The sequence below is a fragment of the Solenopsis invicta genome, chromosome 3 (genome assembly GCF_016802725.1).
Source record: "Solenopsis invicta isolate M01_SB chromosome 3, UNIL_Sinv_3.0, whole genome shotgun sequence".
NCBI classification, from domain to species: domain Eukaryota; kingdom Metazoa; phylum Arthropoda; class Insecta; order Hymenoptera; family Formicidae; genus Solenopsis; species Solenopsis invicta.
This window is the reverse complement of record NC_052666.1, coordinates 26,891,713-26,907,220: the sequence shown is the minus strand read 5'-3', so window position 1 is coordinate 26,907,220 and position 15,508 is coordinate 26,891,713. Positions and strand designations below refer to the sequence as shown.

Sequence of the window (15,508 nt, the reverse complement as noted above, 5' to 3'; positions counted from 1 at the left end):
GTAAATACAACAGAACTCAAAGAAGCCTAATATCTCACGGTATCCTACGCATCTTACAATTAGTCATTCTCTGTTTGTTAGCCAATCTCACGAAATGATTTTTCATTGGTATCATAAACCACGATAAAGATTGGAAGCTTAGCGGCATAGAAAATCACTTCCTACTATTGTTCGTGGTATAAAAAATTTCTCAGTCTCGGTTGTTAGTCAGTGGTATCGATTAATGCTCATCGCAGAATCCAAATCAACGCAGTATACGTTAAAGTCTAATTTTAAGAATGATTTAAAGCTGAATTAATTCTTTAATTGTTTTTTTTCCCACGATGTTGATTAGCGTTCTCATTGTATTTATTATCATATCGAGGAAAACTGTCACTGAATGTATTAATAATTTAAATATCAAGGAGTAGTTAACAATATAATTAATTGTGTAATTTTATTCGTTGTCTTTAAAAAAAATCTAATAACAAATTAGTAAAAAAAAATACGGCGCTCATTGCAAATATCGGATAACCGAAATGGAAAATTTGAATCCATTATACTACTAAAAATCTATACAATTTAAAATATCTATATTAATGGAAAATATATGTTTTTAAAAATATTACAGTACAATTTATCATGTACCTGAAACGAATGGCCCGCGTCTTATGTTTCGTTCTAATACAAACTTCAGCACGTGATACGAACAGTAACGTCAATATTTCTCCCCACGAGAGCTCGCTTTTCTGAAATTAGTGTTTCCGCCTGATTTTACATACACGCGAGTAACGGCCGAAGTAGGGAGTCCGTGCATATAGTCACTTCATTACATCGTGGAAAGAGACGCCACGCGTGTTCTCCGCGATACGAACGGAGTTACGATCGTTCTCCGTTCACAAGAGGGCTGACTCACGAAGTGCACGGGTGTCTCGTCTTTGTCTTTCCCTCCGTCGCTAAAGATCATTGAAAGTCTTGAACATTTGTGTTAATAGTGTTGTGATTCTTAGGTCAAAGACGCTCCGTCATGCCGGCGAGCGATTTCCGTGCAGGTAAGATATTTTCGTTAGAATCGTTTTCGTTCGAAGGTAATTTTCGAGTGTAGAAATATTTTTGCTTCGTGACGACAATTAGGAGACGTAATTAACAGGGTTTGCCGTTCATTTAATAGAAAACAAATTCGACTATATATTTATGGACGAGCGAATGAAATATTGCAAACAATTTGGGGTCGAGTCATAAAATAGAATGAAAACTAAATAAAGCTATTATGTGTCATTTCAGAATGAATCTAGATCGCGTGTGAATGGATTTGCTTTTATGTGTTTTGATATTTCACAATTATCGATAGAAGTGACGGCAATGTTGTCGTTCTTGAACAAGTAATTCTGTAACACCGGACCAACGACCTTAGCCGAGGTACGGGAATAGTCTTTACTTTCAACATCTTTCGACAACTTGCGTGTGACACAGAATTTTCGCACACTCGTCCGATCTGGTATGCATTTAAACACAATAAATGGTTCAATACTTTGAGATCAAATATACTGCGGTAACGGTGGTGATGTAACTTGATCTGACTGCAACACATTTCGTCTCGAAGTATTGAATCATTTATTGTATCTAAATGTGTATCATATTGGGAGTGTCTGAAAATTCCGTGTCACACGCAAGCTGTCGAAAGATGCGGTAAATTAATTACAAAGGCGTCATGGGGTGTGAATTGGACAGTAGGTATGGCTTCGTTATATCGACATTAAAATCGCAATCTCCTATGCTGAATATAATTTCGATACCAAATCTGAATTTAATACGCAAGATTGCTCTACATTACTAACTTTAATAACATTTTGTGATTAGTTGGTTAGACAGGATGAGTGAAACTTGCAGAACTATCTTCGCATAGTGAGCGCTGAATCGATTATAGAATGTTAAATAAATTTTTTGTCGTGTATAAAAATTATTTCAGCATTGAAAGGATCACTAAAAGAGTTGGCAGAAATTAAAAATACGGACACGATTTTCAAAATTTTGAACGCGATGCGCGAGTGGGAGATATTGATTGATTTAAAAATTTCTCTTTGCTCCAAATTTGTCTTTCATAAATAGCAATTTTTTTCGCACTATTACGATACGCAGAAAATTTTCTGCTTTTCAGTCCACTCTAACGTTTTGAACAATCCCACGCACAGTTTGAATATGAACACTTTTGCCATTAACATAATTGATGTCGTACACGCGATATGTTACATATATAATTTGTGATGCAACACATATGGTAATCTCGGATTATTGCGAACAAGAGCTTATTACGACAATGTTCTCCTTCATGCAACTATGTGACATTGACGAAGACGTGTGACAGATGTTGATTAGTCTTAAACGAATCGAAAGGTCTTGTGCAAACATCGAAGCAAGTTTTAATTTGAATAGTACTTGAATTGTTATCGCATTTTCATTGGACTATCATAATGCGTGGAGAAACTATTTTTAAGTTTCGTTCATGGTCGTTTCTTTTTTGCTCTTATATAATATTAAATTCCAATTTATTTCATCTATCAATAAGTATTTTTATAATTGCACTCTCAGTACAACGAGAAAAATATTCATAAAGATATTTTGCAAAGAATACTGCGCGTTAATTTTGTCTTTCTGAAATTTCCGTATGTCGAATCTACGAAAACTTTTTTCTGAGGTCTGAGCGACATATAATTTCAAGAGTTTCTTGTTGTTCTGTTCTGGTTTCGGTTGAAGTACTATTTTTATCGACGACTGTAAGCGATCGTTTGGTTCGAACAGAACGCTTACGCGACAGATGTACTTTTCTTGACTATTATACTTCAAGATATAATTTTTTGCATTTTGCTGTGTGTATGTGTGTGTACGCGCCTCACTGCATGAAATATTTATGACGGAAACCGAAATACATCTTTACTTCCATCTTTACATCCATACAATAAGAAATATATACATATAAGAAACGCGTGCGATAAAATCTTTGTAAATACGCAGCAAAATTACAGATAACTGTCTGTCAAAATGATTGACAGGATTCCTGCAATCGATTCTTATTACGAAATCTCGTGCTATTAATTGCTGAATAAGTAGTAAATGTGAGAAAATTGTAATAATGTTATTAAAAGTACATGATAAACGTATTTCACTTAGTTTATTTTTCAACAGCGAATAAAAAGTTCATTATATATTTATTTTAAAATTCACCAAGATATATTATATAAAATTCTTTTATTCCTTTCTTTATTACCGCAGAAGGCCTTCCATTTTATCATCATGACGTAATGCCGATATCGCGTTTGTACAAAAGATTTCGTTCAATATTAGCAGCACTTACGAAATAGCGCAAGAATTTTTGGCAGATAAAATAAACTCGTAAAAATCATATTAAATTATATCGTACAATAGATAAGATACTCTAGCATGAACGGAATTTTTTGCTTACTTCATTCTATTACTCCGTAATAAAGGACTAAGATTCCATCAACATCGGACATCGTTATTTACAGAGATTACTTTGTGTGCGTATTTACCCAACGTATTTCAACGGCGAAAGATCATTCAGCAAGAATATTTATTCAACGGTCGGCGTGAGATTAGACTTTCGACTCGTCGCGCTACTGGATAACTCATCGTGCTATTGGCCTTTATCATACTAGTGTGGAAATAAACCCACTCCCGATATCGCGATACATACAAATTACAGGATTGCTCCGCGGTTATCTCAATTCTGCTAAGTAAGTGCTGATCGATAATTAAGAAGCGCGCATGAATTATATTTAGGCAGGAAAAAAAAATTCTTACGCGATATTTTCCAATACGCGACGCGTCGTTGTGCAACTTTATTTATCAATACTGATACAAGTGAAATGAGAATCGTATGGACATTAATTTTGCAGTTGTTAATTAGCGAGAATGAGAAACTCATTTCTGAACTCAAATTATTTCAGTCGTTTGAAATAAAGGCTAAGCTATCGCAATAAAATATGTACTATGTAGAGCAGATTGTGAACAATAAAAAAAAGAAATAAATAAATAATAATAGAAAAATTTGCAAAACAAATATTTCTTTTTATAATTCTGAGATGTGGGTTTAATTTAATATTTCTTTTGTTTAATGGAATTAAAACATAGCAGTAATTCTTTTAGAAATTTAATAAATATTTATATTAATTAAACAATTAAAAATTATTAAATTAACAAATTTACAACCAATCGGAAACGGGAAAAACAGGCTTCAAATTAGAGGCTTCAAGTTAGATAATATGCCAAGTTGAAAATAGGATCTGTATATTAATAATGATTCAATTATAACGAGATCTAATATTATCGAATTAATCAGAGGAATTTCTTAATAAAGTATATCTTTTTCCTCCGTCAGATATAAAAAAACTTGTTTATCACCGAGGATTAACAGATAACATAATCCTCTAGTACAGATTGCTTAAATGTGCATATCAGTTGCACAATGCTACTTTAAACCTTTAAAAGCCGGTGTTGTTGTAAAGCGGTGACGTCAATTCTTTAATGTTTATAAATTAAATGTTTTATCATCACATACACATACACACACACTGAAAAGAGCGATAATAAAACATTATGCTAATTAGGTAAAATAAATTTACAAGATAAATTACAAACAATTATTATAAATATACAAGACGTCGCCATTTAAAATATATATAAATCAATCGTATAAATTAAATTCACTAAAAATTACATCATTCTTGACATAAAAAAACAATCTTCTTCTCGAATATGTTATCTCTACTGAGAAAATAATGAGTATCATAACTAAAATTACAATAGTTATTGTTGCATTATATTCAGAATGATATATTTTCAATTCACATTTAAAGATCATTTTCGAAAATAATATGTATGAGCAGCTCTACGTGCAAAGCCTGTAAAAAGTCAAGGAAGAATATTTTTGAACGTCAAACGACGAAAAGACCGGCTCATTTAAACGCAATTATTTGATAAACGGGTATAAATCGATTCTCGCGGCCTTGAGGCAAACGAACAAAAATTATGTCAATTTGTGTATCGCATGTATACACGTACGATGCATGCGTACGCACGATGCCACGGATCATTAGTCAATTTGCGTCAGCTAACGTTTGACTTACGCTCGCGCATTTATCGGTCTAATAGGCAGATTATATCGGCTAATTGCCGCGTAATCTCTTGGCGGAGCTCCCGCGATATTAGCCGATTGTATGTAACTCGTGGATTAAAGCTTCGTTAGCGTGGACGCGCGCGCGGTTGTTCGTTGAGTGGCGATTAGGGGTGCAACAATGTCTCGCGGCAGAAGAAGTTACGGCTTCTTCTTGCGCACCCCCGTTACAATGCATCCATCTTCTTTGGACGAGTTTCATGACGTCGATACTAACGATCAACCCGGAACTTGATTTATTAACGTAATATGCAACGAATGATGATTATTACGTAATTGTAATGATTGCTTCCGACTAAAGCGCGCGTTGTGTGCGTCAGGTGCATAATTACAAACTATGATTTCACTTAAGATAAAGAAAAAGATTGTCGCGGAAAACTACCTGATCATTTATCTACTATAACAATTACCGAGCATAATTTGAAATTGAAATTTATTAGCGATCTTATTCTAATGCAAATAAGAAATATTACAAGAGTTATGAATATCTAAATATGTTTCCTCAACAGTCTCTACAATGTTTTGCATTTATGCAAGAACTCGCGTATCGAATCTGTCGGTGATAAGTTAAATAAAGCGGAATGGAAATGTGATTGCGTCTCTGCTTCAAGCATGGAAAATCGAACAATTGAATAATCTTATGTCGATAAAGAGAACTTCGTGGAAATATGAAATAACCGAAGATTAGTGAGAACGCACAAGTCGTAAACAATTGGTTACGTGTACATATCTGCGTGATATATAAAATTACATTGCATCATGTACATCACAGACGGGCGAAGAACACTTCGAATGGATAACGTTAATGCTCAATTTTAAATGCATAAAGCTACCGTTTTCCCGTAAAAATACATTTGTCTGCCCTTATCACGCGATATCTGCTCACTATCACGGGATAAGTATTATCGACAGGTCCTGAAAGTGCAGTTGTCAACTGCAAAATTCTTTCCTGTCTTGCACAATATCGGAGATAACATTCAAATATTTTATCATTGATTTGTGTAACCGGTGTTGGAAAAAATGGTATCATAAATAAGAATTTTTAATTGAACGTTTACAAAAAGCATCTTAATACTGTCTATATACAATACAGATTAAATAATTATTTACAAAAAGCATTATTTGCTTTTTGTTCTTTTGTTAGGAAAGATCGAAAAATGTAAGCAAAAGCGTGTGAATAAATAGAATATTTTTTTTAATAGTAAATAAACTAAAAAATTGATATGCCTGCTTATACTTTATATTTAAAGGTTTGCTTTTTGTGGAATAGTTTATATGTCCACCATACGCTCTTTAAAAAGATTAATTCTAAAAGATTTGATTTCGACTGAGAAAAACATTTTCAAAAAACATGAACAAATAATACAGTTTTCGGCGTACATTTCAAATATTTTCAAATATTATTCAATGCGATATATCTATCGCCCGAGTGTTTAATAAAACTGACATTTAAGCGTTTGCACAAGAAATATTTTTGACATTCTTTTCAATATTATTATTCAATATTATTATAATTTAGATACTTTATTTGTAACTATTAACAACAGACTTACAGACAACCAATTATTTGCATTTAAAATAACTGATTAATTAAATTTCGTATTTTCACAAATAAAAGTAATTATAATATTCACATTTATCTTGTGAAAAATTTTATATTATTCATTTCAATGATGTTCCGTATGATGTAATTATATGCTCAATTATGCACTTATAATGCTTAAAATACTTCCGTTCAGATGCTAATGTTTGCTCGATGATTATTGCTTAACATAATTGAACAGCAGAATTCGTAGGAATTAGAGTAATTTACATTCCTTTTATCAAATTGACTTAGAAAGAGAGAAAATGCGAAAAGAAGGTCAATATTGAAAGACCAAGACGCAGGTACACACACGTCTGATTGTGAATACGTAGCAATGTTAAGCACAATATATCATCGTGGCAAAGTTTACCATAAATTATAACAACGCCTCAACATGAACTATGCAAACGCACTCACAATTTTTTATCGTGACGCATATATAACCTGCGATAAAAAAGAGGGCATATTTCTTTATCTTAAAAAAAAAGAGATAGAGAGAGACCGTTTTACACTCTCATTTTTTCTGCATTACTAGCAAATTTCTTCTAAAGAGACATAATCATTTAAAATAAAAAAAAGCGATTTTATATACGCGTGTCTCAAAATTAAAATAGAATAGAATAATGATAGAAAAATTACAAAATGCAAAATTAATTGAGTGCAAAAATGATGATGTCCTATAACAAGAATTTTATATTATCCTTGACTGTTAAAAAACGTTCACAAAACGACATTTTATTATTTATCATAAGCACTGAAGAAGGTTAAGTGAAACCGAAATATTTCAATTCGTTTTAATTTAAATTGACAACAAAATAATTTATACAAGTAAACATCTTGTGCTCGTCATTTGGTCGTTTATCTCCTTATTTATTTATTTAAGTATTTCAATTTATGAACTCCGTACTCAAAATAAACCACACTAACTATATGGCATTTCAACATTTACGGAAAGTAGAAACCTACAGAAGGTACATAGTGTGTACTTCTACAACACATTACCTGAAACATTTCTTTAATAACACAGTCAGATTAAGTTTCTCGAACAATCCAACGTTATTTAAAGCAAATTTAGTGGCGTGTGACTAATATAATCAGCAGACTTAATTATCTCTCACTTCCGTTCGGTGAGCAACGTTCATATAATGTAAAATGAGCTTTGTTTTTTCTTCGACTGACAATCCATTCGCAGGCAACGTATCGACGTGCATCGCGATGTCGCGTGCGTCGACCTTGTTCGAGCGGCGATACCAAGCCGGTATCTTGCGTGAAAGTTACTCCGTTAGTAGTCGCGAGTTGTGCGTGTTCGTCCGCGCGTCAAAACGGTGTAGAAAATGTGGCGAAATCGTCGTAAGACGAGAGGCAAGTGACGCAATTGCGTTAAGAAATGTTTGATTTTATCGTACTGTGAAGTCAGTGACGACGGCTCGAGATAATTAAGACACATTTATTGTAAAAGGCGGCAATTCGGGAGGGACAAATGCAACCATATGCAACGTTGCATTTGTTCCTTTCTCCTTACTATGATCCTTCGGTTGGGATTCATCACTCGGACTATCACATTTAATTTTACAGTTAAACTGAGAAAAAAGTACGTTATATTTGTAATAATTTTTTTTTTAAATAAAAAAATGTTTTGCAGGAATAAAAAAGTGGGTGCATGAAGAAAGCACCATGAAGAGTACACTCATCGCCGGATTGGCGGAGCTGATCGGGACAGGCATGCTAGTGTTTCTGGGATGTATGGGTTGTATTGCCGGTCTCGACGTCGTGCCTCCTCACCTACAGATAACGCTAACATTTGGTTTCGCGGTTATGGTTGTGATTCAGGTCAGTGGGTAATCTTGAAACTTCAACAATTATTTACCACTATTACTTCCTTTCTAAAATTGCATTTCGAAAAACAAATATTACGACTTACATCTACAACACGTTTTTCATAATCTTCTATCGTCGTGTTATACATACCGTTTTCTATGATATTTCTTTCCAGAATTATCACGTCAATACCTTAATGTAATTACAGTAGCACAGTGAAATTTGTAGCACAACAATTATTCTAATTATTTGTATTATTGTAGTATGGCAAGTAATAACAAATAATAGAAGTATAATTGTAATTGTGCTACGAATTTCATTATGGCACTGCAATTATATTAAGATTGACATTTATTATATTACCATTGTATCATATCGCGTTATTGTAATAAGATTGCACATCTATTCCATCATATTATAACATTGTAATCTTTCATGCGGAAAGTGAGAGAAGCTTAATGTTAAATAAACAATAATAACGGCAATAACAATTATACATGGCAACGCCATTCACAGCATGATTTCCATGATTAAATAACATTGGCTGCTTGAATTAATTCAAAACGGTATAATTTCGGTGAATTCCATGTATCAGAGAGAAGCTACGCATTTCTATTTATTTCTGCAGTTTATCCGCGGTAATTGAAAAACGATGATTGGCGTGCGGTGTATTTTTCCATATCTGTAACAACGAAGATTAAACTCAAAATTAATTTCGCGTTTACATTTTTCATTGAAACTACAGTCGATTTATTTAAGGTGTTATTACATATCATGAAATGTAATATTGCACACCAAAGATACGTTGTATCGTCTGTATTAGCATTTACACGCCGCCTTTCGCTCGCGTTCAAAAGAGTCAAGGTTATGGCAAAAAAAGTGAGGAAATCATACTGTGCAAATCGCGCGAATTTCTCATCTATACAGAGTCATTTCATTAGCATTTATTCATCTCGTAATTTTGCATCTGCATCGTAATTTGAATTTTATTGGCGCATCTTGCTGAAGCATAATGTTGGAGTTGACGCACCGACGATTAAAAATTTTCTCTGATTTTGTGTTTTCAGTGCATCGGCCACATCAGTCAAGCTCACATTAATCCAGCCATCACCGCTGGAGCTGTCATTCTTGGGAAAAAAACCATTTCCGAGGCTTTAGTTTACTTTGTGTCGCAGATAATAGGTGGCATTCTGGGATACGGTATGCTGAAGGTCGGTATAAGAAAATCTAATTATTCTTTCGCTGAATTAATTACAATTAATTACATGTAGATAAAAAAATATATATTGATCTGCATAATTGCCACAAGTATTATAACTGAATAAAATCGTGATTTATCGAAGATAAATTTAGAAATGGGAAAATTTACGTACAGGAGAAATCTGTAATTATGTGTCATGACTTTAAAATTATATTTTCTTTAGGGAACCTTTATGCATTAAAGTTCGTAGCATTGTAAAATATTCAGATATTAATAATAAAAATTATGGTACATAAAAAAGAGCATTTATTTTGTATCTTTTTTAAATAATTTAATTATTTAAAATCATAAACATTTTTTCGAAATTTTCAAGCAAAATTTATATTTTTATTTACAAATAAAAATAATAAAAGAGTTATCAAATTGGAGTTATCAAACTGAAAATTGTAGCTTGTTTCAGGTAATGTTATAACAATATTTGATTTATCTCTAATAACAAATTAATTTATTATAAACGTTTTATCAACATTATGCAAAAGGTACAATTTAAACAACCGGTCTTTTAATTGTCTAAACTGCTTTTGAAAATGTATCAAATTTATGAATTAAAATAATTAAAAATATAAAGATTCATTAACGAGATTACTTGGTTTATTAATAATTTATCAAAGAAAAAGATCAAACTATGGTTATCTAATAATTAATAAATAATAATAAGAAAAAGAAAGTTATGTCAAAATAAAACTGACTTAATTTATTTTTGCAATTGACATATTTGCATTCATATCAATTATTTGTTTTACTATTATTGTTTAGCAGTCTTACATTAATATTATTTATTGTAATAAAACTTGTAGTAATGTGATTTAAGAAACTTAATAAATTTTATAAAAACATTAATTTATAATCTGTAATAATTGCAAATACGTTTATGCAATAAATATAAAATACTCTAAATTGCAATAAATCTTTTATGAAAATATAGAAGTTATAAAATTGCATTATTATCAAATAAATTATTAAATAATATTAAATAATTAATTTGTTAAAAAGTTAACATTAATTGTTCCAGATTCTTTAAAGTGTTATTAACACGCACAAAACAATAAAATGTTTAATTTCTATATCACTCATTTATCATTTACTTCATTTTGTTGTTACTAAATATTGCTTAAATATTAAGCAATTAAGTTGTTACTAAATTTTGCTTAATTGTATTAAGCAAAAATATAAAATATTAATGAGATTTAGGCAACCGGTATGCATTCAGCAACTCTCTCCTAAATGCGATATGATAAAGCGTCTATTGTGAAATAACTAAGAGATTGAAGTTGTCGCGTTCAAATATAGAAATCTATATATAAAGATATTTTCTGGCTGTATTGACAAATCTGATGACCTTCGGCGTATCCACTGTCGTAATTTAAGCAAAACATTGACGGAACGACATACATGTATAAATGGCATGGAATGTAAATTTTTATTTGCAATATCCAACTAGCATTTTGCTCGGTAGTATCCGAATGAATGGAAAATGATTACTAAGCGAGGTAGATACGCCGATGATGTTTATAGAGTTACACAATGAGATAAAAATTAATCGGAAATATTCCCGATTAGCTCGTATCAATGCTTAACAAAACACGGATTAAGGCGATTTGTTTAATCACGTTTAATCAGTACACGAGTTATTCAGTTAATAATTAAAGCTGTTGTGTTATCACAAAAAAGCCACGATATTTCTCGCAGCAAAATATCTGTGTGGCAGTCGAAAGAAAGAATTCTTCTCTTATTATTAAAAAATATCTTATTATTATTCCTTAGACTTTAATAATTGTGGAAAACTATTGTGTGGGTCTATTATAGAAATAATGAGATATAATAGGCATCTAACAATTCTGATAGCAGACAAGTACAAAAGCGTTTCAGAAAGATAAAGCAAAAGAATATTGCATAAATAGTATTATACTTCAGATATATTTCATGCTTCTCAAAATCATCCTGCTTTTTATCGATTTCGTAACAATCATCTTCAATTATAGTAACAATCATCTTCAATTATAATTTGTAATAAAATTTTATAAAATACCTAAGAAATATTACAATACATTCAAAATTTTTATATCAAACTATTTCTTTTTATAAACAATAAATGCTTTTAACTGATATAAAATAGTAATTAATATGCTTTTATAAAAGTATTATTTCCTTTATACGATTGCAATATGATAAATAAAAGTAATATCCATTATTATTACACAGAGTTTGTTTTACTTATTATGTACATTTAATAAACTCCTGTTTTATTTCCATTTTATGTAGAATTTATATTCATTAGTGTTATACAATATGTAAGATATAAGATAAGAAAAAACAACGCGACAATTAATTTCAATTTTCTTCGAGAAAGAAGTGTTACCCCATCTAAAGTAATCGTTACCATCATTTTCGTTATAGATAGTGACGCCAAAGGATAATCTGACGGCCGGCACAGTCAATCAAACCAATATGTTTTGTGTAACCGATCTACACAGAGACCTGTCCGCGATTCAGGGCATGGTCGTCGAGGGCATCGCGACCGCTATTCTGATATTTGTGGTGTGTTCCGTTTGGGATGCGAGAAACGAAAAGAATTCGGACTCGGTGCCGATTAAATTCGGCCTTACGGTGGCCGTGTTAGCGACCACGGCCGGGCCCTACACTGGCTGCAGCATGAACCCCGCGAGGTCATTCGCACCGGCAATATGGAACAACCAGTGGACGCATCACTGGGTCTATTGGGTTGGCCCGATCGGTGGATCCTTGATTGCCTCGTTAATGTACAAAACTATTTTCGGCGTTCGCGACAAAGTCGAGGAAGAGGAGCCCATACCCGAAGCTGTCGCGCTTAACAGCGTGGAGATCCACAAAACGGAGGTGAGGCAAAACGAATAGTACGATTACAAGGAGAGTTTATGACATGTGACTTACCAGTTCCCACTGTCTTTGACTATGAAACACTTGACTCGTGAAGTAATAATATCCATAAAAAAAGCAAAGAGTAAAAGATTTAAATAAATGTAAGTTAATAAGTTGAATAGTCATTGTATGTAATTAACTTTCCCAGAATGAGAAAATCTTTGCACATAAAAACCAAAGAACGCTTCATGGAATCTTCAAATGTAATATTTATTGTTTTATGTGACAGAGAAATCTTTCATTTATTAAACTGGCGGTTTTCACGCGTAATATGAAATATTCGGAACACTTATTTCGACTAGTACAGTTTTTGTCACTATATAAGGAATTAAGCGACGCGGAACCCGTTTCACATGCTCTAAACTATACTACACGATACAAAAGGCGTGCGTATCTCGCGCGTAACCGAAACCCCATCTTCCGTTTCAGCAGTAATTCTTGCGAACGACGTTTCGGCGAAATTAACGGCCATTTTCGTGCGACTTTAAACGACCCCTTAAAATACGGGAGAAACGAGGCTCACGTGGCTTTATCATGTAAACTCCGTGTCTACCATGCATCAAGACTTTTCGCATGATGCGGATTATCTTGTAAGGGCTGGCCATAAAGGTCGACGATAAATCGCTAGGTGGGCAAGGAAGTTCAGTAAAACTGGTTTTACGGAACGTTACCGGAGAGCTGGATTTAACGTCGTCGGTTTACCCGATCGTCGATGCGCAAGCTCTAAAGTGGATAAGGAAAGAAGCCGCTCGTCCCGATGATATTGTATTTTATTCTTACATATCTTCTTATTTCACCGTGATCGAGGACCGCGATTTTATCTGCCGCGTTCAGCTTACAACCGTTCGAACAAAGACGCCCCTGTTTCGGGACGTAAAAGTGCTTTGAATATTACGACGAGCACAGTGCGAAATTGTGAAGACGATCCTTTGGTCCGCGTGTGAATTCGCGTCTCTTGTTCCTTCGCACCGTCATCCAAAGCTACATCCGTTACCAAGAAACGTTACGGCGAGAAATGTTCCTTTGGTTCTTATACATAAGCGAAGACTTTCCAATCTCGAGAAAATTAATTTTATGCAATTTCATTACAACTGACGTTAGCTAGAAAACGTTTTAATTTTAATTAGAAACTTTCAGCAGCTAAAAGAGCTCTTTCCATTCGTTTTAATTAAAGCACGGTAGATTACGCTCGGTGAATATTATTTGCGAAGCCGCTATTTATTAACCGCAGCACAGTCAATAGCTATAATATTATACAGTCAATCCGTGATTATTAGCGATCCCCAAACAGCCTCATTTTCCCGTGATATTGTGCGCGGAATATTTCCGCAATTCAATTTGCGGTTTTCGGCTCGACCCCGATCCGAAATGACGCTCCAAAAATTAACTTGACATTTCTCCGGCATTTGCCTTTCAGCAATCCTAATTTGGCGGCGAGACGGGCACGACCGACGAAGTAATGGACGGTAAAGGAGGTAAAACTCAATCTGCGCTTTCTCTCAACGCGAGGAAAACCTACCGGACTTTCGGGGGATAGGTAAGATACGTGTTTTAGAATGCATGGGCGATTCAATAGCGAGTCCAGATGGCCAGGATCGCGGGGGAACTCCCGAAGCTCAACCAGGATATACTCGCAATCCCCAGAATACACGGGAGAGACAACCGTCTCAATTCGACGGCCGAATGGTACGCGTTAGTCGTCAACGTAAACCTGACGCAGCAGTCATCACGTGTACATATATAACGTGTACATATGGACAATCAAACAGCAAGTCACGCCGTTTCTTAGAAACTCTAGAAACGCGAATCGTTACGAATCATCGCCTTCGATGATCCGGTTTAAAAATTGAGTGAATTAAAATTTGAATGCGATCCATCAGGTGTTGACATATAGCTCGAATTTCATCGGGTCTGAGTGTAGCGTAATGTCTGCCTATTTATTTAGGGATTTAGACCGTCCCAACGAGACTTTTATGTGATGCGTGAAAGCATCTTGACACAGTGCCCTCGTAATCGCAAACAAATCAAATGTCAATTAATACAAAATGCGAAATTAATTCCGAGTTAAGCCGTTATTTTGCTACTTTCTCTCTGTAAGATAGTGTACATTCGTTTGCTATTAATGTCTCGAATCAAACTAAGAAGAGCTTATTGCGTGTATATATACGATATGTTAGCGAATAAATAAATTTGAAAAGTGTACCTAGTCATACGCGCGTGCGCAATTAACATTTTAATTTTTGTTAAAATCAATTTGATAACGAACATGAAATAAAATTATCTGTAATATAAAAACCAGCCTTGCGCCATATTTTTGTTCTCTTTGACTCGTACGCCTGCCGCACGGTTCAATATAGTTACGTAATCCATTTACGTGTTACAATACTTTTATGCGATATCGCCTGACGAATCGTTTCCACGTTATTCGCTCAATTAGGCAGAGCAGACTATTTTGTATTTGCGTTTGTTAGTCGTTTGGTCCGCCGGAAGCGGAAATGTCGATCCCCGGGCAGCGAACGGGCCAACCGATGACTTTTTACGTACCTATTTTTGTTACATGGATACACACACACACACATTCGTTATTTCTATAGTTACGCGTATATATGTATTCGCCCGGAGCTATTGCTATGGCGGGAAAAGCGTTTCGTACTCCGGGAAAAGGATCCTTTCCTGCTGATACAGCGGCTTTCGACGGAGCGATAGTTTCCGTATTCCAACAATGCACTATTTATGTATTTTATCAAGAGACGCACAAATATACGTGTAACTATAA

At 33.9% G+C, this 15,508-nt stretch overlaps 1 protein-coding gene across 3 annotated transcripts; it reads left to right on the top strand.

The window, feature by feature from the left end:
- The first annotated feature begins 788 nt into the window (after positions 1-788).
- Positions 789-15,508, top strand: LOC105207884 (aquaporin AQPcic). 3 transcript variants are annotated; one of them, XM_011177548.3, is made up of 5 exons: positions 789-1,031; positions 8,398-8,585; positions 9,641-9,784; positions 12,232-12,690; positions 14,150-15,508. In XM_011177548.3, exons 1-5 carry the CDS (start codon positions 1,007-1,009, stop codon positions 14,156-14,158), a joined length of 825 nt encoding a protein of 274 aa, XP_011175850.1. In that variant the 5' UTR covers positions 789-1,006; the 3' UTR covers positions 14,159-15,508. The 3 variants fall into 3 exon arrangements, with proteins under 3 accessions (XP_011175850.1, XP_039302924.1, XP_011175849.1); XM_039446990.1 differs by lacking the exons at positions 789-1,031; positions 14,150-15,508 and adding exons at positions 6,782-8,117; positions 13,165-14,143; XM_011177547.3 differs by lacking the exon at positions 789-1,031 and adding an exon at positions 6,835-8,117.